The sequence below is a fragment of the Vulpes vulpes genome, chromosome 5 (assembly GCF_048418805.1).
Source record: "Vulpes vulpes isolate BD-2025 chromosome 5, VulVul3, whole genome shotgun sequence".
NCBI lineage: Eukaryota > Metazoa > Chordata > Mammalia > Carnivora > Canidae > Vulpes > Vulpes vulpes.
In genome coordinates this window covers 69485049-69506807 of record NC_132784.1, presented here as the reverse complement: position 1 = coordinate 69506807, position 21759 = coordinate 69485049, and the positions used below count along the sequence as shown (strand labels likewise).

Genomic DNA, 21759 nt, shown 5'->3' with positions numbered 1-21759 from the left:
TCTTGTAAGCAGAGTGAAGAATGGTATGGACCCACTGAAAGTTTCGACAGGATGAGGCATGACTGGATTTGTGCTTTAGAACTCACACATTGCCGAGGCCTGGAGATCCAGGGAGAACAGGACTGGAAGACTTTACAGTCTACAGGGCAGCGAATGACTGCCTGGTTTAGTTGGGTGAGTGCACGGTCCTGGGAGAGCCCCACAAAGCAGCAAGCCCTGGGTGGGGCCTGGGAGACAAGGGAGTTAGTAGCGAACCACCTCTGGGTTAGCAGAGTGATTGTAACATTTACTTTCACTGGAAGTCAAAGGCTTGGTACTGAATGGAAATAAGCAGGCTAATCTGTGAGCACATCCAGGAACTGATGTTTGTGGTGAGGAGGGCAGGGCAGAGCAGAGCTCACATTCTGAGGCATGAGTATTTCTGGACATAGAGACCCCTGGGGAACACAAACCAAAAGAGGCTTCTGCAGCTTTGGGCCCCCATGCCAGAGCCCTCCCACTGGTAAATTAAATCCTGGGGGTCCATGTCTTCCTCTGTGCACGATACCCCCTGCCAGGGATAGCAGACCCAAAGTTGTGTACACACGGGAAAGAAGGGGAAACATTATTTAAGATAAAAATTTTATTAGTTAAAAATAAATAACAAAAGTGCTTGACTGGCTCCATTGATTAAGCATGTGGCTTTTGATTTGAATGTAGTGGAGCCCGCCATCAGGCTGGGCGGCCTGCTTAAACTTTCTCCTCCCCTTTCCCTCCCCTTCTGCCCTTCACTCCTGCACAGTATCAAAATAAATACAAAAAAAAAAAAAAAAAAACCACAAACACAGGAAAACACAACAGAAAAACTTATACTCACTAAACTAATGCTAACTTTACAATAAAATTAAATGCTTCGCTTATTGTGGTCAGTGACTGAAAGTAGTCACTAACGTGCGATTGAGGAATACTGCATTTCATTTATATCCTGTGCATTTCATTCACATCCTGGACACTAAAGACTTCAGCACAAGCAGCTATACTGTTTTAAATAGAAAAACAATTTCCCTTGGGGAAAGTTCCCTGAGGAATGTTAATCTAGTGAGGACCTGCTCACCCCTGGTTACACCTTGGCCACGGGTGATCCCCACAACTAATCTTGGCAGGAAGCACTCTCACTAAAATGTAGTGAGACACTGAACCGACGCACATGATTCTTTCTAACTGAAAACTGAGAAGTTTCCAAAAGGTAGACATTGGCATAGGTCAGATCCTGTGTAAAGGCTTAATTCCATGCCAAAAGTTTAATCTGAGGTCTCTGCATGCCTGCCTAAGATGCCTTCAACAAGTAGTACGTTGATAATATTTTCCAAACACATATGCAGTTGCATTTTATGTAGGGCAGCCAGCAGTTTAAAAACTGAGGCTTCCCTTCCCAGCTTGTTCCTCCACCTGAGGAGCATCTTATGATGCTGCTCCGTCAAATTGTCTGGGTTTTCGTGCTTGCAAGTTTCAATGTCCTTTTCTTCAAGACCGATGAGTCTCATCAGCGATTTCCAGTTCTTGTCCAGGATCATTTCTTCAAATTCATAATAGAGCCTGGTGGTACCTGAAAGAAATAAGAACAAAAAGAACACTTTACATTTCTGGGAGGACTGTGTGGCACCTCTTGTCACTACTCCCCAGGGGTGCAGTCACAGGTGTCTCCTCCTGTCCCCTGGGGACTGGGCGCCAGCTAGCACACCATACCAGGAGGTCAAAGGTCCTATGCGACCCCCTACCAATGTCACAGATTGGGTACGAGGCCAGGAGACTGAGGTGGGGCCACAGCTCTTGCCGGCTTGTTGCTCATCACTGGAGCTTGGGAGGAGCCAAGGATCCGGGACAGTTGGGGGCTGCACGGGGATCCACAGTCTGCTGCAGTTCACCTGCCCTGCTTCTCTCTCTTAACATCTCTTGATAGAGGCTGTAGGCTGCTCAAGACTGAGAGGGCCTGGTGTCAGCTGGGGACCACGGTTAGGATCTGAGACCTGGCACAAGTTTTGCAACTTATCAGTTTCAGACTGTCATGTTTTTAAGCCTGGACAATGGGGCGGTCTTGTAGAGCTGCCTGTGAAGATGAACTATATAAAAAGCACCTGGCACGTAGTAGGTCTCAATCTTTGATGACTACCAAGAGGGGCCTATTCATCAAGGGTACAACAAGCATTCCCTACCACCATTCATTCCTCCTTAAAGACATGAACATGTCATAAAGTCAAAGCGGTATCCAATTTCTATGAACCCCCCCAAAACTCATGTTTGACAAGTGCTGTTTCCCCTAACGTCATTCTTGAGTGTGAAAAAGTGCATCTCAGGTTGGCACATGGTCCTTGGAAACAAGGACACCAGGCCTTGACACATAGGCCAAGCAAGATGAAGGCTTAACAGTTGCTATAAATGAGGAATTCAGGGGCACTTGGGTGGTTCTGTCAGTGAAGTGTTTGCCTTTGGCTCAAGTCAGGATCTCAGGGTCCTGGGATCAAGTCCCACATTGACCTCCCTGCTCAGTGGAGTCTGCTTCTGCTTCTCCCCCCTCCCTCTCCCCTCCCCCTGCTCATGCCCCCCCCCCCATTCTCTTTCAAATAAATAAAATCTTAAAAAAAAAAAAAGGAAATTCAGAATATGTACCTTCATTTGATGTATCTTTTACAAAATATCTCTTTGCATATTCCTGTGGAGGGAAAAAAATAAAATTGTTCCAGGAGAAGGAGGCTGAAACAGAACCATAATCTGGTTTGAAGGAGCAGGGTGGGGGCAGGTGGGCCTCTATGGACATGTGATATCCTTCGAGGAATCCACCATGGGGACAGAGAGCTCACAGGCCACTTATGTCCTATGGGTCACTGTCCCCCAGGACATGCCCTGGGCCCAGAGGCAGCTCAGTGGCCCCTGCTTGGGCAGGTGGAGAACAGCTCTACTTTGTCACCTGGGGGTGACCTGCTCTGCTCCAGAGAATGCTCAGAGAGCACACTTGTCCATAGAAATGCACAGTGAGATGCTAGGAAACTCAGATGCAGTCTCCCAGTGGAGGCCCACACCAGCTGCACCCAGCTGCCCATGAGCTGCAGCTCCAAAGCCCACTTCTCCTACGGGGGAGGTCAGGTTCCCCATCGCTGTCAGGCTACCTACTGTGGACACGAGAGCCGGGCCTTCAGACCCCAGCTCTGCCTCGCACCCAGTGCTGTTGGCCCCAGAAAATGACTCCCTGCTCTGTGCACTGGCTGCTTGGCTGTAAAACAGGGTAAGAAGGGAGGTGTCCTCGTGGCATAGCCTGAGAGGGAGCCCCCTGCCTCCTGACACTCAGAGCTGGCAGGGCTCCCAGCTTCTGTACTGACTCCTCTCAGAGCCTCGGGGAGTCTGAAGACACTCAGGGGCTGTCTCCCTCAAATGCCTAAGGGCACCCGACCCAGGAATGCAGTTTCCACAGTGTAGTCTGCAACCTCTGCACCCATGCCAGGGGGCTCCAGGGTCCACGGCATCTGGCACAGGAGCCCTGGGACCTCTTCCCTGGGACTCACCTGTGTCCTGCCTGTAGGATTCAGAAGCCAGGCCGCATCATTCCCTAAACATGGGCTCTGTCCCCCTCCTCCTGAAGAGCCCTACTCCCCAGAGCCACTTAGCAGGTGTTGGTGTGCCAACCCAAGACATGCACGCACTCAGAGACTGTGGCGTCATGCACCTGTGGGCTCCTGTGGGTGGAACTGCATCCCCCTGGACACTAGACTCCAAAATGTGTACGTGACTGCAGCCAGGGACAGGGTTGTGGTGGATAGTAGTTATGACAAGGTCATGGGGGGCCCACTCTAACAGTGACTGGTATCCTCACAAATAGGGGAGATTTAGACAGACTCGCACACAGGGAGATGCCACGTGAGGATGGAGGCAGAGGGTGGGGTGACGCTTCCCCAAGGAGCCCCAAAGACTCCAGAGGCCTGGCACAGATGGGCCCTCTCAGCCTCGGGCAGATGCAGCCCTGATGACACCCCATCCCTGGGCTTCCAGCCTCCAGGACACGGAGACAAGGAACACCTGTTGTTTAAGCTGCCCCAGGAAACTCACAAAGGAATTGTGCAAAAGCATGCATGGCACCAGTTAACACTGAGCTCTGCACACAGAGTGCTCCACGAGCACAGGCTGTCATTACTCAGACCCCCTTGGCTGGCTCACGTACCTGTTCCAGACTCTTAAGGGAGGGGAACACTTCATTCTGGTTCTGTGACACAGAGGCAGCCAGAGCAGGAGTCTGTAGCACCTGCTCTGGAGCTGGGGGGCTCTCTCTAACCATCACATCCTGCAGCTCAATGCCCTCCTCGGTCTCCTCCAAGGGCCTTGGGCAGGGGCTGTCCTCAAGCTCCTCCTCCAGCAACAATGTTTCTATGTCCAGGGCTGGCTGGTGATTCTCAGGGTTCGAAGGGAGCAGTGTCTCAACCTGCAGAGGGCCATTCTGTGGGCAAAGACAAAGTTATTTTGGTCACAGCAGCCTGCTGCACATATTCGGGGGGGAGGGGGATGCCAACTGTCTGATGGGTAAGCAGGAAATTTTTTAAAAAGATTTTATTTATTCATGAGAGAAAGAGAGGCAGAGACACAGGCAGAGGGAGAAGCAGGCTCCCTGCAGGGAGCCCGAAACAGAATTCCATCCCAGGACTCCAGGATCACGACCTGAGCCAAAGGCAAACCCTCAACCACTGAGCCACCCAGGCATCCCTATGCAATTTTAGAGAATATTTCATGGGGTGAAATCCTTGCTCTGCCAGCAACTCCTAGTGGGGGGCCATCCCAAGACCCCCCAACTCAAGCCTTTGGTGGGTTGAAGGGAGGCCCCCCAAAGATACAGGCAGATCTTGTTTTGTTGCACTTCTTGGGCATTATTCTTCACAGTACTGAACCCCCAGGCACCCCCCAGCACTAAAGCATCTTTTAAGTAGGGTATGCACACTGTTTTCTGAGACACTGAGCTATTGCACACTTGACAGACTATACTATGGTGTAAACATAACTTTCATACACTCCAGGGAAATGAAAAATTCATCTAACTGGCTTTATTGCGCTGTGTGCTCTACAGGCAGTGGTCTGGGACCAAACTGGGAGCACCCCAGTGTTGTGTCTACATGTGCACATCCTAACCTCTGGTACCCCAAAACGGACCCGACTACAGGAATTCACACTGGATTAATGCAAACCCTAAAGCTGGTGGTCAGTGTCCTCCTGAGAGACAGACTCTGTCTGAGATGCATAGACTCGTGATGAGAACCAGAGATAGGGTGATGCCTCTGCTGAAGAACCAGGGTTACCAGCCCTGACTGCAGAGGCAGGAAGGAACCCCCCACAATAGCCTCTGAAGGAGCCAGCCCCACGCATTCCCGATGCCAGAGTCCAGCCTGTAGGTATGGAGACAAGAGGCTCTATTGCTTCATGCTTCCCGGTGTGTGATGACCTGTTACAGCAGCCCCAGGGCATCACGCAGAGCCTTCTGCCCCTCTCTGCCTTATTTTCCATTCTGGCCTAGACCTGCAGAATTTAAGTCTTCTTCCAGCACATTCTGGGGCTCTAACAAGGCAGGTGCAGATGCGGCTGGGAAGGCAGGGGCTCCCACGCTCCCACCCCCGGGATGTCTGCTGGGACTCTGCACCCACCAAGGCCCGGAGCTATCATCAGGCAAACTGCAGAACAATACTTACAGTGCTGCTTCGTTCGTCCACCCTTCCTGAAGACCAAGAAGAGAAGAAATTAACAAAAAGGGCACCTGTGAGGACAAGGACTTCCATGAGGGAAAGAAATGCTCTGAATTCAAGACAAAGTACTTGCCTTTCAACAAGCTGATGAACCTCTGGTAGAGCCACATACCTGCGGAGAGCATGGGAGGTGAGCTTCCTCGGGGCACTCTGCCAGCACCGGGGGCCCCTGCCTCCACCCAGGCACCCCCATGCGGACACAGCACTGGTCTCTCCCCACCTCTTGGCCCACAGCACCTCGGACATGGCATCTGCAGCCAGCCAACCTGACCTGGGCTCAAGACCTGTGTGCCAGAAGCAGGTGGCAGGCGGCTCCCAGTGCCTGAGTTCCGAGCTCAGGCACAAGAACAAGAAAATAAACACAGCTGTGTTCTAAATGTAAAAGACCCCATCGGGGTCTCCTAACACCGGCTCTCCACTTCTGAGCTCCTGATGCGGTTGCTGAGCTGGTTTTTCCAGGACTGAGCTGACGTGAATTTATACCTTTCTTTTTATAGCAGTAAACGAGGAGGAAGATGAGGGCGACGATGATGATGATGGCGATGAGGACCAGCACAAACATTTGGAGGGACCAACCTTCGGGTTTCTTTTCTGGAAGGAAATGTAGCAGAAAATGGTGGAGTAGGGTCAAGCATACTTTCCTTGCTCAAGTGACATGCTACAGCCAAGTTCCCGCTCCCAGGAGGGCCTGCAGCACTGCAGTCTCTCCAGGCCCCAAGCCCTCTCCCGCTGATCATCGTCTTGAATGTCCCAACTGGGAGGCAGGAAAGGCTCATGCTTCCTGGGTCACAGATGAGGACCCCAGGCTCAGAGGACTGGAGGGATCCTGCTCAGGTGGCTGGAGGCGGGAGGAGAGAGGTCGGCATCACCAGGAGTGCAGCAAGAGGTCCTGGTATCCCAGGACGGAGCTCCGGCGTGAGGGGTCACAGCCACCTCCAGCAGGAGGCAGAGGATGGCCAGACCTGACTGAAGCCAATTTTTGACTCAAAGATTTTCTTTGTGCTTAGGTTAGATCTTTCCTAATCTGTTCTTTTTTGGGGTGTTAAAATATCCTTTAAAAGTACAAGTCACACGCATCAAATTTTTTTGGTGGAAATCACCAAGCCAATTCTGCAAGGTAAATGGACACACCAACATCCAAGAGCAACCTGACAATATGGAGGAAGAGCTGGGGGATCCTGTGCCTTGGACGTCGAGGCCCGCTGTAAAGGTGGGCTTGGCCCGAGATTGCACAGAAGGAAAGCCTCCCACTCATAGGGATGCTCGCTTTACAACCACCTGACACTGCCTGCAGGTGAAAGGGGATGTCTGCAAAATACTACATGGGCTCATTTGTATGTACGTCTAGAAAGACACACTGAACCTGGACCTCCTACCCCATGCCACGCAGAAAACGAAGGCCAGGGCAGCCCCGGTGGCGCAGCGGTTTAGCGCCACCTGCAGCCCAGGGCGTGATCCTAGAGACCCTGGATCAAGTCCCACATCAGGCTCTCTGTATGATGCTTGCTTCTCCCTCTGCCTGTGTCTCTGCCTCTCTCTCTCTGTCTCTCATGAATAAATAAATAAAATCTTAAATAAATAATAAATAAATAAAAAGATTAAAAAAAAAAAAGAAAACGAAGGCCAAGTTCACTGTAGAACAAAATCAGAAAGGTAAAAAAAACACAAACATTTAAAAAAAAAAACAAAAAACAAAAAACACAAACTGTCTAGAGGGGAGCCCAGATTTCTCACACGGGACACAAGCGCTCCAGCTGTACAGAAGCCAGTGATAAATGAAGGGCGTGAACCAGGAGATCCCCCGGCGTGAGTAAGGCACCCCGCCGAGGAGGGGATACTCCCAACACAAAGGGACTTTAGCCTAATTTTGTCAGTAATTACCAACCTTTATAAATACAGCTCACCCCTGAACAACTGAGTTTTGAACTGTGAGGATGACTTAGATGCAGATTTTTTTCAATAGATATGGTACGGTACTGTACACGTTATCTTCTCTTACGAATCCCTGGATCCCGTTTTCTCTCTAGTTCAAGTTGTTGGAAAAATACAGTATATATGATACATGTAACGTACAAAACAGGAGAGAATCAACTCTCCGTGTCACCACTACGGGTTCTGGTTAACTGTAGGTGATTAGTAGTTCATATTTGGGGGGAAGGGGGTGGAATCAAACGTTGTACATGGATTTTCGACGGCCTGGGGAATCGGCACCCTTCACCCCATGTTGTTCAGGGGTCAGTTTTAACTATCAAAACTAAGAAAAAATCCTGCCTATGATTCTATATCAAAGCAGGCATGAGTCTTGCACAGACACTCAGCCCAAGTGTCTGTACAAGATCAAAGGCTTCGGGCATCACTTGTGCCTGCCTCAAATCCTCATGTCCCTCCACAGACGGAGAGCCCTTTGAAGGCAGGGACCTGGTGCATGGCTTTAGGGATCACATGAAAGGAGAGACGGGAAGGGGTGCTACTAGGCAGGATAAAATTGCAGGCCTCACGGAAGCCAGCCATGCCACTTCCCACCTGCTCTGTGGGGCACTGGACGTGAGGCAGGACATGCCAGCCCACACAGCCGTAGCTCATCACCATGGTACCGGTTTGTTTACTCAAAGAGGTCTGTGAACCATGGCCCGTGGGCCAAATCCAGCCCATTGCTTATTCCTACAAGTCAAGTTTTAATGGTACCCAGTCAAACATATCTGTTTACTCTGTCTTCTTTTGCTATGGCAGCAGAGTTGAGGAGTGACGACAGCCCGTATGGCCTGCAAAGCTTAACCTGTTTTCCTTTACGCGAAAAGTTTGCTGACTTGGAGTTAAGAGATGACATCAAATTCTTACCTGGTATGTCTGTAGTATGCTGCGTGTTGCAAACTGTATCCCTTGTGGCATTGCAGGGCAAGATGACATGGTCAGGACAACTGAAAAAGTGAAGAAACCTGGAGCATTATTTCTCCCTGCCAGGGTACAGCCCAAAACATCCTTCTCCCCACCCACAGGCCAGGTGTTAGAGGAGCCTCAGCTCCCAGGATGGCCCACTAGCTTTCAGGAAATCACTGCCTGGCATCACCCCAGCTGTCTGGTACAAATTGGTCATTGAAGAGTAAAGCTCTGTCCCACCCTCTGTGGTGTATTGGGGGAGGGGGAGCCTCCCTGTTTCTGCATAGAGCTGAATGTGACTGTGAGCACTGGCCCTGCTGTAACTGTAGAAGTTAGTGCAAAGGTGAAACACATGGAAAATGGGACATGCAAGAGAATCCATAGAAACCAGAACCTTAATCAAACCAGACCTGAAAGCAGTCCTTACTATAGACTTGCCAGATACAAGAAGGTACAGTTCAAGAGCTATTTTCTCAGGTGGCTTTGCCACTATCACTGTCCCCATTAAGGTCCTCCCAAAATCCGTGCCCACCCAGAACCTCAGAAAATGATCTCATTTGGAAACAGGGTCTTTGCAGACCTGATCACATTACAACGAGGTCACACCAGACTGCTCGATGACTGGCATCCTTACAGGAGGGAAATTTGTGTTGGGACAGACAGAAGGCCATGTGAAGAGAGAGACACACAAACATGAGAAGAGGACCTCGAAAAGACAGAAGCAGACTGCAGGTAAGCCAAGGAGCACCAGGAGTGCTGGCAACATCAGAGGCCAGAAGAAGCGAGGCAGGGTCCTTCCCTAGAGCCTGCAGAGGGAGCACGGCCCCGACTGGTTTCAGACTTCTGGTCTCCAGAACTGTGAGAGAATACACTTCTGTTGGTTTTCTCAAAACTACCCAGTTGTGGCACTGTTACAGCACCACAGGACATTCACAGTGACGATGGTCATTCTGCTCTGCCACAGGGCGCCGTCCGAGACAGCTCTTCCCCCGGGAATCCTCTATTGCTCCCTCCTCCCCTCGCTGGGCCCCTCCATGCCCTTGCCCCTCCAGACACTGCTGCCTGTGTCTGGACGGTCTCCACCACTACTGGGGGCCTAGGGTCTGCAGAACTGTGGGTACGGGAGGGGCCCACAACCACGTCTCCAGGACCTTTTACACCGGAAGCAGTTTTCCATGCAGTTTTCAGAGTCACAGAAGTAGATGCCGGACTTGCACTGGCACTGCTGGTCACGGGTCGCTGTGCACGGAGAGACTACCTCTTGGTCTATTGAAAGGGCAAGGCTGAGGGTCAGTGCTAGGCCAGGGCCGTCCCCTCCCACACAGGCTATGCCCAGCACCTTGGTGGAAGGCATGAACCCTGTCCCCGCCAAGGCCACCTGCTCAGAAACCACCCATACTTCTCCATCTGCCGTGGGCCCCACCAAGGACAGCGCACTGCTGCCCCGGGTGCTGTGTGCATAAAACCTCAGAGGGAGGGCAGCCCGAATGGCTCATGGTTTAGCGCCACCTTCAGCCCAGGGCCTGATCCTGGAGACCCAGGATCGAATCCCACATCAGGCTCCCAGTATGGAGCCTGCTTCTCCCTCTGCCTGTGTCTCTGCCTCTCTCTCTCTCTCTCTCTCTCTGTATCTCTCATGAATAAATAAACAAAATCTTTAAAAATAAATAAATAAAACCTCAGAGAGCAAGGATGGCAGACAGGGGACCCCTGCCTCCTGCCATGCTGACATCACCCCCATGGGGGGAAAGGGGGGCCCTTCTGCTGTCCTCAGGTTGAAGAGGACTTCTGCTTCTCTGCTCTCCCCCACGAATGTTTGACATCTGCACCGCAACTCCATCAGCCTGCTAGACGGTGACAGCACGTCTGTCTACTCCAGCGTTTTTTACGTGTCTGCTGGTCACCTAGGTCTCACCTTCTTTGCCACATCTGTCTCTCCACTTGAGTGTTTTTTCAAGCCTCCTTCCTAATTTGTTTGTTCTGGATGTGATTCTGCATGGCTTGTAACATAAATACATTCTCCCACTTTGCAGCCTAACTTTCTAAAAGCGTGGGTATCTTGCAATAATGGAAGTTGGTCATTTGAACGCAGTCACTTTCACCCACCTCATTCTTACAGTTTGTGACTTTTAGGACTCCCATAAAATGTTTTTCCACTGCCTCGAAGTCATACTCTATATTTTCTTTTTCTTTTTTTTCTGTTTTTTTAAAGGTTTATTTATTCATGAGAGACACGGAGAGAGAGAGGCAGAGACACAGGCAGAGGGCGAAGCAGGCTCCTTGTGGGGACCCCAATGCGGGACTCGATCTCAGGACCTTTAGGATCACGCTCAGCCAGAGTCACCCAGGTGCCCCCATGCTCTATATTTGCTTCTTAAAGGTTGACTTTTCACATTTGGCCTATGCTTCAGGAGTTGACTTGTGTGGGCAGCGGAAGCCTCCTGTCCTGCATTAGAGCCTGCTCTGTGTGGACAGCCAGCAACCTGTGCCAGTAAAACTTGAGATGCCACCCTTCCTCCTAGGGGCGGTAGGGGGCCCAGTAACCGTGCCACATACCATCTTCCACATCGATAGGGCTGTCGACTCTTCCACTGGCCTTACGTGAACATCACACGCGGTCTCACTGCTTCTTTGCACTAAGCCTTAACACATGGAGAGCCAGTACGCTCTTTCCATTTTTCCTGAGTGTTTTTCTGTAACTGTCAGCTCATCAGATTTCATGAAAATTTCTGTTAAGTTTTTTTTTTTTTTAAATAAAAATTGTGGGGGCACCTGGCTAGCTCAGTCAGTTAAGCATTCTACTTCTGGTATCAGCTCTGGTCATGATCTTGAAGTCATGGGATGGAGCCCAGCATGGACTTTGCTCAGCACAGAGTCGGCTTCAGTTTCTCTCTCCCTCACCCTCTCCCTCCCATTCTTGCTCTCTCTCTCTCAAATAAATAAAACCTTAAAAAATAATAATAATAAATAAAAATTCTGTATTTAAAATATACAGCATGATTGAATTATTTTCATTGGGATTCTTCCTGGAAATGCAGAGTCTAAGATCCCTATCATGGAGAACTGATTTCTTTAAAACATGGAGTCTTCTTACTTATTATGTAGATTCATGTGTAGATTTCTTTAAATGTTGTTTGTTCACATTAACATTTTATACATCCTTTGCTAAATTTATCTCATAGAATCCTATTTTTTGCTAATGCAAATAGTATCTTTTTTAAAAAATTACATTTTTTAAAATACTTTGGGGATGCCTGGGTGGCTCAGTGGCTTAGTGTCTGCCTTCGGCTCAGGTCCTGATCCTGGGATCCGGGATCAAGTCCCACATTGGACTTCCTGCATGGAGCCTGCCTATGTCTCTGCCTCTCTCTCTCTCTGTGTGTGTGTCACTCATGAATAAATAAGATAAAATCTTTAAAAATAAATAAATAAAAATAAAAAATACAACACTTTGCTGCTAACATATATAGATGAATCTTTGCGTATTATTCCTGCATATAGTGTTCCTAAAAATCCTGATTCTGTGTAGACTGACTAAATACATGGCAGCTCTATCATTGCGTTCATCTGTAATAATTCCTTGGGGCAATGCTGACAAGCTGAGTCGAAGGGGGCTATGTTTTAAGAAACAAATCCCACTGTGCCTGGCTGTAGTCCACTTACCCGCTCGGCACTGACTGCACAGCCGACAATTTGTCTCCCCATTTCGGTAGGGAAGGTAGCTTCCAGGTTCACACGGGCTACATACCCCAGCACCATGGTTTCTATCACAGTGTTTGCTGACATAATAGCCTGTGAAGGGGGGGCACATAGAGGTGAGGTGGGGGCCCAGAGCAAACCCAACCCAACCCAGCCTGAGGCCTCCACTTGGGGACCAGCCCTCAGCAATCATTTCCTTAGAGCATTCTAGTCTGACAACTTGGCCACATGTGTCTCAGGAACCCAGGGACTTGATGCCCCTCGGCTTTCAGGGACATCTTGCAGGACACACAAGCAGATGGTTTTCAGCATACACCCTGGAGCCCACCTAAGAACCTGACAGCGTCTGTGTGTTCAGCCCCAGCCCTCCAGAGTGGGCTGGACAGCTTCTGGTGGAGTTACAGGGGACACTGGAGGTCTAGAGACAGAGGTCTTTGACCAATCTCAGAGGAGCTCTCAGTTCTAGGACCTGTCTCGTGCAAAGGCTGTAGCTGAGTCAAATCACACCTTGCTGGGAGGAAGTTGTCACAAACTGCAATTTGTAGGGTCTGAATTACAAAGTTTCCAATTGAAACAACTGTCTAATTCACCTCCCCATGAGCTGTGCCTGTGGGGGGGGGGGGGGGTGCCATGTGTACAAAGATGAGGACACACAGATGTGCAGTATACAGACAGATGTGTTAGGAGTGTACAGGATGAGTAGCCCAGGTAGGATGTCTGGTCCCTGAAACAGGTGTCCTGTGCCGGCAGAGCGTGGGCGTGGAACATACAGGTGGTGATGGGTACAGGTGTGTGGTTGACCTCTGAAGCTCTGACTGTAGTGCGTGCACATCTGTCTGCATGTGTAGATGAGGTGACACAGAATGGGAGGGGGGTGCAGCCCCCACCTGCTTTATGGAGCTCATTCAGAGTATCCGCATGCAGGTGAGTAAGCCTCCATGAATGTGCTGTGCTTAAGGACAGCAGTGGCCCCTGCCCTGCTAGAACCAGCAGGTGTCCACAGTAACCCCAACGGGAGGGGAGGTAACAGTATCCAGCCTAGGTATGAACCCCCAGCTTGTCCTCCACCTGCTATAGGCATCTCACCCAACAAAACCAGCCCACAAACCTGTTTGTGTGAAAGTCCCCCAGAGTGGGGGCACAGAGGGAGTGGGTGGGTGCCAAGGAGAGGTCCACCCACCTGAGCCAGCAGAGTTCTCCCCACCCCACCTCCAGCTCTGCTCCAAGAGCCCACAGCCTTCCTTCTCTAGCTTTGGAGAGCCACCTCACAAGGATCCAGAAGATACTCTGGGACTCACCAGCAGGGCACTCTTCACAGCAGAGGTTGAGACCCTCAGGTTTATATTCATATTCCATACAATCGGACACAATGGCTGCCATGGGCACCTTCAATCAGAAAGAGGAGACGGGTGTTAAGAGAAGCCTCTGCTACAGACAGAGCCACACACACCCTCTATCTGGACACATAGGAGCAGAGAGGTAGACAGTCACCTACCACTTCATGGGGGTGGAAACTTCCTATGTAGCTCTGTGCTTTTGGACTCGGTATATGGAGCAGTGTTACTGTGGGGGTAAATGTTCGTTGTTTCCAAACACATGTGGTACAGCACACTGTTCTGTTGTTGTTGTCTCACCTACTGGCTCGGCCAGAACTGGATCCTGCATGCGATGGATCCTTTGGGAATAAGTATTCCTTTTTTTTTTTTTTTTTTTCCCCAAGACTGATTTATTTCAGGGCACGTGGGTATCTCAGTCGGTGAAGTGGCTGCCTTCAGCTCAGATCTTGATTCCCAGGGTTCTGGGATGGAGCTCATCAGGCTCCCTGCTCCGTGAAGACCCTGCATCTCCCTCTCTCTCTGCCTCTCCCCCTACTTGTGCTTGTGTGTGCTCTCGCTCTCTCTCAAATAAAGTCTTTAAAATAGAGAGTGCACAAGCAGGGGAGGCAGAGGGAGAGAGAGGCAGAGAACGCCAAGCAGACTCCATCCTGAGTGTGAAGCCCAACACGGAGCTTGATTCCCAGGACTCTTGAGATCAAGCTCCTGAGCCCAAATCAAGAGTCAGACGTTCAAGGGACGAAGCCACCCAGGGGCCCCCGAGTACTTTTTTTCGTTCTAGTTAATCTGTTAAGCAGCCATTTATCTGTGTCAAGAAAGCACATCACCCACCGGTTGGGAACCTGCTATCCAGGTGCACACACACTGCTGACTGGTCACGATATGGTTCTAATTTTTTGCATCCTTACTGATTGGTTTCTGCTCAATCTATCGGGTTTTGAGGTATATTAAAATCTCTTACTAAGTTTGAAATCATAGATTTCACCAGGCAATTATGTCAGTTCCTGCTCTTGTGCTAGTGCCCCAGATCCTTGCCATTTGCTGAATTCTGCTTTGTAAACTTGCCTGCTCAGTGACATTTATCTGTAACCCCTGAGCTGCTGCTCATGGCACCTCCAGCCACACACAGAACTAGCAAGACTCTCCTGCTGGACTGTGACAATGCCACTCCCGCCAACCCCTAGGTGAGAAGGACCTGCCGTCTACTTTCACTCCATCTACTTTCACTCCGTTCACTTCCCACCTACCTTTTGTGCTACCTACTTTTAGGCAGAGCTCTTAAAAACACCACATCCCCATATTTTCCCTTCTACTCCAACCTGATCCTTCAGAAAGTTCAATCTATTTGTAAGTATTGGACCCCCACCGTCTTTAAGTTTACTTCTGCCTTCTTACATTGTGTTTTTAATATTCCACTTTCTCTTGGATTCTTTTTTTTTTCTTTCCTGGCTTTTGCTTCCTTTATTCCCTTCTCCACATCCCTTTTTTTCTCTTCCCCTCACTGGAACACTAGATTGTTTTCAGTTTTTACTGCTTTAGGTTACATTTTACCTGGGGCAAAACAATAAAGTAACAGAAAATATTTAGATGGGCTTAAGGAAGAAAATGTCTGCAACCTCTACAATGGTAACTGGTTCAGGCAACATTCTATCAATGAACGCACTTAGTGAATGAAAAGCTCCTGGGAAAACAGGATAGTTACCTAGTCTCAAGGCAACTCCCAGCAAGATACCTGGTAATTACAGAGGCAGAAAATACTAACCGTACAGTGAAGAGAGCTGGCGAACAGCACCTGAACTGTCACCCAAGTCACCATTGGCAGGGAAAGGGTGTCATGGGTCATGTGCCTAGGAGATGCTGCAGCTGCAAGGACAGAGTCCCTTCTATGGTAGAGAAGACTGAGAACTCAGCCTGAGGACGTCAGTGGGACAGGTGACCTGAGGAGGGCACAGCTTCAACGTTCGCCCTGGGCACCCCCCGGTTCTGAGCGTGGAGGGCAGACACCTTCCTCTGAGAGATCTGGATAGTTAACTACCAGTCTGTGCTATTTAATTTTATTTTGTGGGCTTTTACTTTTCTTTTTTTCGGGGGGGGAGGGGTATCATTTTTTATTTTGTGGGCTAGCATGCGTGCCACTTAAAAGTAACCGTCTGAAAGTGTACACTATGGTGGCATCCAGCCCTTTCACACTGTTGCACAACCATCTGGAATGTTTTGGTACTTCCAAAGTCCAAAGGTATTTCAAAATGAAACCTGAAAAATTAAAAGCCTTTAAAAAAAAAATATCTCAAAACAAGAGAAAAGCTTTTTTAAAAAAAAAAGATTTATTTATTTATTCATGAGAGACACAGAGAGAGAGGCAGAAACACAGGCAGAGGGAGAAGCAGGCTCCACACCGGGAGCCTGACGTGGGACTCGATCCCGGGACTCCAGGATCACGCCCTGAGCTGAAGGCAGATACTGAACTGCTGAGCCACCCAGGCGTCCCAGCAGCTTTCGTTTCTGGAACTCTCTCAGGCAAGAACATAATGGGAGGCCATTTCCTCCCTCCTGCCAAGGTTTATCAGCTCAGCCCGCAAGGGGGTGCCCCGCGAGGGCAGATGACACTAGAAGAAGTGGGGACTTGCCCTCCCCATGTCAAGCCAGTATCAGGCCACATGTCCAGCCCCCTCCGCTGGCCTGCCCACTTCCTCTGCTGGCGGGTGCTGCCAAGCCCCCAGCTCTCGGAGCCCGGAAACAGTACTTCAACCCACAGCCAGAACCAGAGCAGGGGCAGGAGGGTTGGTGGTTTCAGCTGTACCCCTGGTGGCCCATCGTCTGTACCCTGATGACTCGGGACAAGGGTGGAGGCAACATCGCAGCCCCCCTCCAACTCAGCAACAGGAGCATGATGCAAGATTTAAAAAAATTGAATCAGTAGACTGCTTCCAGCTTTGGTGAGTAAGTTTTTCCCGGAAATCGAGTTGGGATAGGAAAGCAGGCAGGCTCTGACCAAGTGCTAGGTTCCCAGGTCCCCTTTCATCTTTATTTAAAATGTTTTCATTTTGGGCAGCCAGGTGGTTCAGCGGTTTAGCGCCTTCAGTCCAGGGCCTGATCCTGCAGACCCAGGATCGAGTCCCGCATCAGGCCCCCCGCTGCATGGAGCCTGCTTCTCCCTCTGCCTGTGTCTCTGCCCCTCTCTCTCTCTCTCTCTCTCTCTCTCGGTTTCTCATGAATAAATAAAATCTTTTAAAATAAAATAAAATGTTTTCATTTTAAATTCATGCTATTTCAGCATGGATTTTTTTGGTGGCGGGGCGGGGGGCGACACGGATTTTTCATTTTCAAGAAAGTATTACCTTGTATTCTGAGTTTTTTTGGTAGATTTTTTTAAAGATTATATTCATTTATTCATGAGAGAAACAGAGAGAGGTAGAGACACAGGCAGAGGGAGAAGCAAGCTCCAAGCAAGGAGCCCGATGTGGGACTTGATCCCGGGACTCCAGGACCATGCCCTGGGCCAAAGGCAGGTGCCAAACCACTGAGCCACCCAGGGATCCCCCTTTTTGTTCCTTTTTGGTAGATTTTTACCAGACACGTGCTGGACTCCCCACCTCCTAGACCTCCGTGCAGGTGACTAAGGGGTCCCCAGGTCCCCAGCTGTGGCCCACCTACCAGCAGCAATCCCCCACCCCACAAGGCTCGCCCCAGCCACAGGTCCCCCTGCTCCCTGCACCACCCCCACCCTCACCCCCAGGCTCCCTCCAGCACCTGCTCAGGCTCAGGCTCAGTCCCCTCCAGCCCCTTTGCTACTGTACCAAGAAATCACTAAAGAATTGCCCACTAGACAGACACGCAATGCCATGTGGGAACCGCAACCACGTGGAAAAATCCTAAAGAGCCTGCAAGAAGTGAAGTGCTTGTGTGAACGAGAACACGCCACCAATGGGAAGTGAGCGTCTTCTTCCCGGCCACCCCAGCCTCCCAGACTGGAAGGTCCTGGGAGGGGTCCTGAGAACCCTGAGCCAGGCAGAGAAGAAGAGAGGCATTTCTCTTGCACTGTCACTATCAGACTGGCAGGCTAATTCCAGAAGCTGCAGATTTGAAGTTCTCCCTGCCCTAAAGCTTCAGCATTTGTGACAAGAAACTGATGAAAGGGGCGCCTGGGTGGCTCAAGTCAGGATCCCAGGGTCCTGGGATGGATCCCCTCAGCAGGTTCCCTGCTCAGTGGGGAGGTTTGCTTCTCCTTCTCCCTCTTCTCCTCCCTCGCCTCTCCCCTCGTGGTTGCTCCCCCTCCTTCAAATAAATGTTAAAAAAAAATAAAATAGGGGCAGCAGTTTAGCGCCGCCTGCAGCCCAGGGTGTGTGATCCTGGAGACCCGGGATGGTACCCACGTGGGCTCCCTGCATGGAGCCTATTTCCCCCTCTGCCTGTGTCTCTGCCTCTCTCTCTCTGAATGAATAAATAAATAAATCTTTAAAAAATAAATAAATAGGGATCCCTGGGTGGCGCAGCGGTTTGGCGCCTGCCTTTGGCCCAGGGCAGGATCCTGGAGACCCGGGATCGAATCCCACGTCGGGCTCCCGGTGCATGGAGCCTGCTTCTCCCTCTGCCTGTGTCTCTCTCTCTCTCTCTGTGATTATCATAAATAAATAAAAATAAATAAATAAATAAATAAATAATAAAATAAAACAAAACTGATGGAAGAATGTACCCTGAATAAGCACCAAACACCATATTTTGAAGCATGACCCACCAGTCTCATGGGCTAAAAGGCTCTCTGCTTTTGCAGAGAGAAGGAAACCATTGACAAAATGAAGTGCCCATCTACTGAATTGGAGAATATACTTGCAAATGAGAAATCCAACAAGGGCTTAACATCCAAAACATGTAAAGAACTCATACAAACTCCATAAAAACAAAACAAAAACAAAAACAAAACAAAAAAAAATCAGGTTAAGAGATGGGCGGAGGAACCAAGTAGACTTTTTTCTAAAGGAGACACAGATGATCAACAAGCCCACAAAAAATGCTCAGCATCACTCATCAGGGAAATGCAAATCAAAACCACAATGAGTTAATACATGACACACATATGATCCCGGGGTCCTGAGATCGCGTCTCACATCGGGTTCCCTGCAGGGAGACTGTTTCTCCCTCTGCCTATGTCTCTGCCATCTCTCATGAATAAATAAATAAAATTTTTTAAAAAGAAAGAAAGAAAGAAATTAAAGGATCTGGAAGTACAAACTTCCAGTTATAAAACAAGGAAGTCATGGGGACGAAACATAGGATGTAAGGTACAGGACGGTGACAGTTACAGGTGGTAACTAGGTATTGTTATGATCATTTTGTAACAGATATAAATGTTGAATTACTATGCTGTACACCTGAAACTAATATAATATTGTATGTCAACTACTATTAATAAAACAGAAAAGAAAAATTCACAATAAAAAAGGAAAAAAAGGGATCCCTGGGTGGCGCAGCGGTTTGGCGCCTGCCTTTGGTCCAGGGCGCGATCCTGGAGACTCGGGATCGAATCCCACGTCAGGCTCCCGGTGCATGGAGCCTGCTTCTCCCTCTGCCTATGTCTCTGCCTCTCTCTCTCTCTCTCACTGTGTGCCTATCATAAATTAAAAAAATAAATTAAATAAAATAAATAAAAGTGAAAAAAAAAAGGAAAAAAAAAAGAGAGCGTCCCTGGGTGGCTCAGGGGTTTGGCGCAGGCCTTCGGTGCATGGTGTAATCCTGGAGTCCCAGGAACAAGTTCCACCCACATCAAGCTTCCAGCATGGAGCCTGCTTTGCCTGTGTCTTTGTGTCTTTGCCTCTCTCTCTCTGTGTCTCTCATGAATAAATGAATTTAAAAAAAAAGGGGGGGGGGGGGAAGAAAGGTGTTAGGTACGAATGCCCTCCAGGCAGATGACGCCAAGACTGGACTGCACCCAGGAATACCAAACAACCTCAAACTGACAGACTGTCCGTTATTTAGGAGCACTAAAATAGGGCGGGGGGGGGGGGTGCACATGCAGTTAAGCATCCAACTGTTGGTTTCCACTCAGGTCATGATCTCAGAGTTGTGAGATAGAGCCTTATGACAGGCTCTGCACTCAGCTCTCCCCCCCCCCCCCCCTTATACTTTCTAAAATAAGCAAAACGTTTTTATTTTATTTTTATTTTTTTCAAAACGTTTTTAAAAAGTAAATAAATGGCACGTCTGGGTGGCTCCGTGATTAAGCGTCGCCTTCAGCTCAGGGCATGATGCTAGATAGAGTCCCAGGACCGAGTCCCGTATCAAGCAACCTGCAGGAGCCTGCTTCTCCCTCTGCCTGTCTCTCTCTCTCTCTCTCTCATGAATAAATAAATAAAATCTTAAATAATAATAATCTAAAAAAAAAAAAAACAGAAAAGCATCCTTTTTCAGGGAGAAAAACAGCAACACTGTAGCCAAACTCGGCGAATGGCCGGGTGCAGAGAGCCTAGGCCTCTCATCCTCTGCAGGCTCGAGGAGTACCGCCGGCGAGTCATCAGTCTCTAGTGCCTTTTCAGACTAACACTCAGGGGCGGAGAACACTGATTTTCTGCTTGGGGCTCTCCGACACTTTATCAAAGTCTTCAGGGACGCCTGAGTGGCTCAGCGGTTGAGCATCTGCCTACGTTCCCGGCTTCATGGTGTGTGGGGGATCGAGGCCCACACCGGGCTCCTTGCAAGCAGCCTGCTACCTTCTCCGCCTCTCTCGCTCTCTATCTTCATGAATAAATAAATAAAATCTTAAAAAAAAAAAAATGATCGCATCGCTACGACGCCATTTCTGCCAAGATCATTTTTAGCAAATGACGCAACTTTGAGCTAAAGATTCTGCCTGGCGTGGGCCTGGCGGCGCAACGGTTAAGCGCATGTGCCTCCGGCTCCGCGCGTCATCCCGGGGTACCGCGAACCAGCGCGCCTCAAATAAAGAGAAAAAGAATGCACGGGGCGCAGCTCCGGCCCCCGGCGCAAACTCGGGGGAGACCCACCGACACCGCCTCCCTACCTGGGCGCCCGGGGCGCGCTGAGTCACCGCCGCCCAGCCAGGCCGGGGAGCCCGCCCCCCCCACCCCCGCCCGGGTGGCGCCGCGCCTGGCCCGCCCCGCCCCCGCGCGCCCCGAGCCCCCCGCGCGCCCCGAGCCCCTCCGCGCGCCCCGAGCCCCCCGCGCGCCCCAGCCCCCTCCGCGCGCCCCGAGCCCCCCGCGCGCCCCAGCCCCCTCCGCGCGCCCCGAGCCCCTCCGCGCGCCCCAGCCCCCTCCGCGCGCCCCGAGCCCCCCGCGCGCGCCCCGAGCACCCCGCTGGCCTCGGCGGCCCCGGGAACCGAGCCGTGCTCACCCGGGCCTTGAGGAGCAAGAGCAGGGGACAGACGGCCCACACCCGCCCCAGGACGCGCCATCCCGGAGGCATCGCTGGTCACGGAGGACGACGGCGAAGCGCGCTCCGGGCGCCTCCTTTATAGCCTCCTCCGGTGGGCGGGGCGGCCCTGAAATAAAAGTTTCCGCCGTTTTTTGTTTTTTGTTTTTTTTTTCGGTCCGGGGAGGAGTCAGTGGCCCTACAGCCCAAGGACAGGAATTCCCCTCCCTGCTCACAGCCCCTTGGCTCGTCCTACCAGAACTTTCCAGCCGGGGTGACCAGGAGGCGGTGCCACTAGTCCCATTCATTCGTAAAAGGACGTGTAATTAGGCAAAAGAAACCGTCTTTGGGATTCCTGAGCGGGGTGCTCAGTGGGTTAAGCATCTACCTTCAGCTCAGGTCAGGATTCCAGAGTCAGGGGGTCGGGCCTCTCTTGGGGCTCCCTCTGCCCCTCCCCCCAGCTCCTGCCTGTTCTCTCTCTCTCTCTCTGCCTCAGAGGAATAAATCCTGTAAAAAAAAGAAAAAAGAAAAGAAAAGAAACTGTCCTTAGAGTGAAAAGGGAGCAGACAAGACAGGCCCTGGGGAAGGACCCTGTGTAGACTTGCTAGGCTGCCATAGCACAGGACCACACGCTGGCTGGTTTAAACGACAGAAGTTCATTCTATCTCAGTCCTGGAAACCGGAAGTCCGAGAAGGAGACGTTTAGCAGGGCTGTTTCCTTCTGAGTCAGAGAT

At 50.4% G+C, this 21759-nt stretch overlaps 1 protein-coding gene across 3 annotated transcripts; it reads right to left on the bottom strand.

Annotated features, from left to right (window-relative positions):
• Positions 1-607: 607 nt before the first annotated feature.
• LOC140599036 (tumor necrosis factor receptor superfamily member 10A-like) lies at positions 608-21129 on the bottom strand. Of its 3 annotated transcripts, none has more exons than XM_072758705.1 (11): positions 21008-21129; positions 13628-13715; positions 12294-12422; positions 9782-9896; positions 8592-8671; positions 6237-6344; positions 5823-5865; positions 5700-5721; positions 4190-4462; positions 2647-2689; positions 608-1585 (listed from the first exon to the last, which is right to left on the bottom strand). In XM_072758705.1, the coding sequence occupies exons 1-11, from the start codon at positions 21077-21079 to the stop codon at positions 1281-1283; spliced, it is 1278 nt and encodes a 425-aa protein (XP_072614806.1). In that variant the 5' UTR covers positions 21080-21129; the 3' UTR covers positions 608-1280. The 3 variants fall into 3 exon arrangements, with proteins under 3 accessions (XP_072614806.1, XP_072614808.1, XP_072614807.1); XM_072758707.1 differs by having other exon boundaries at positions 5700-5725; positions 5827-5865; XM_072758706.1 differs by lacking the exon at positions 5823-5865 and having other exon boundaries at positions 5700-5764.
• Positions 21130-21759: the final 630 nt, after the last annotated feature.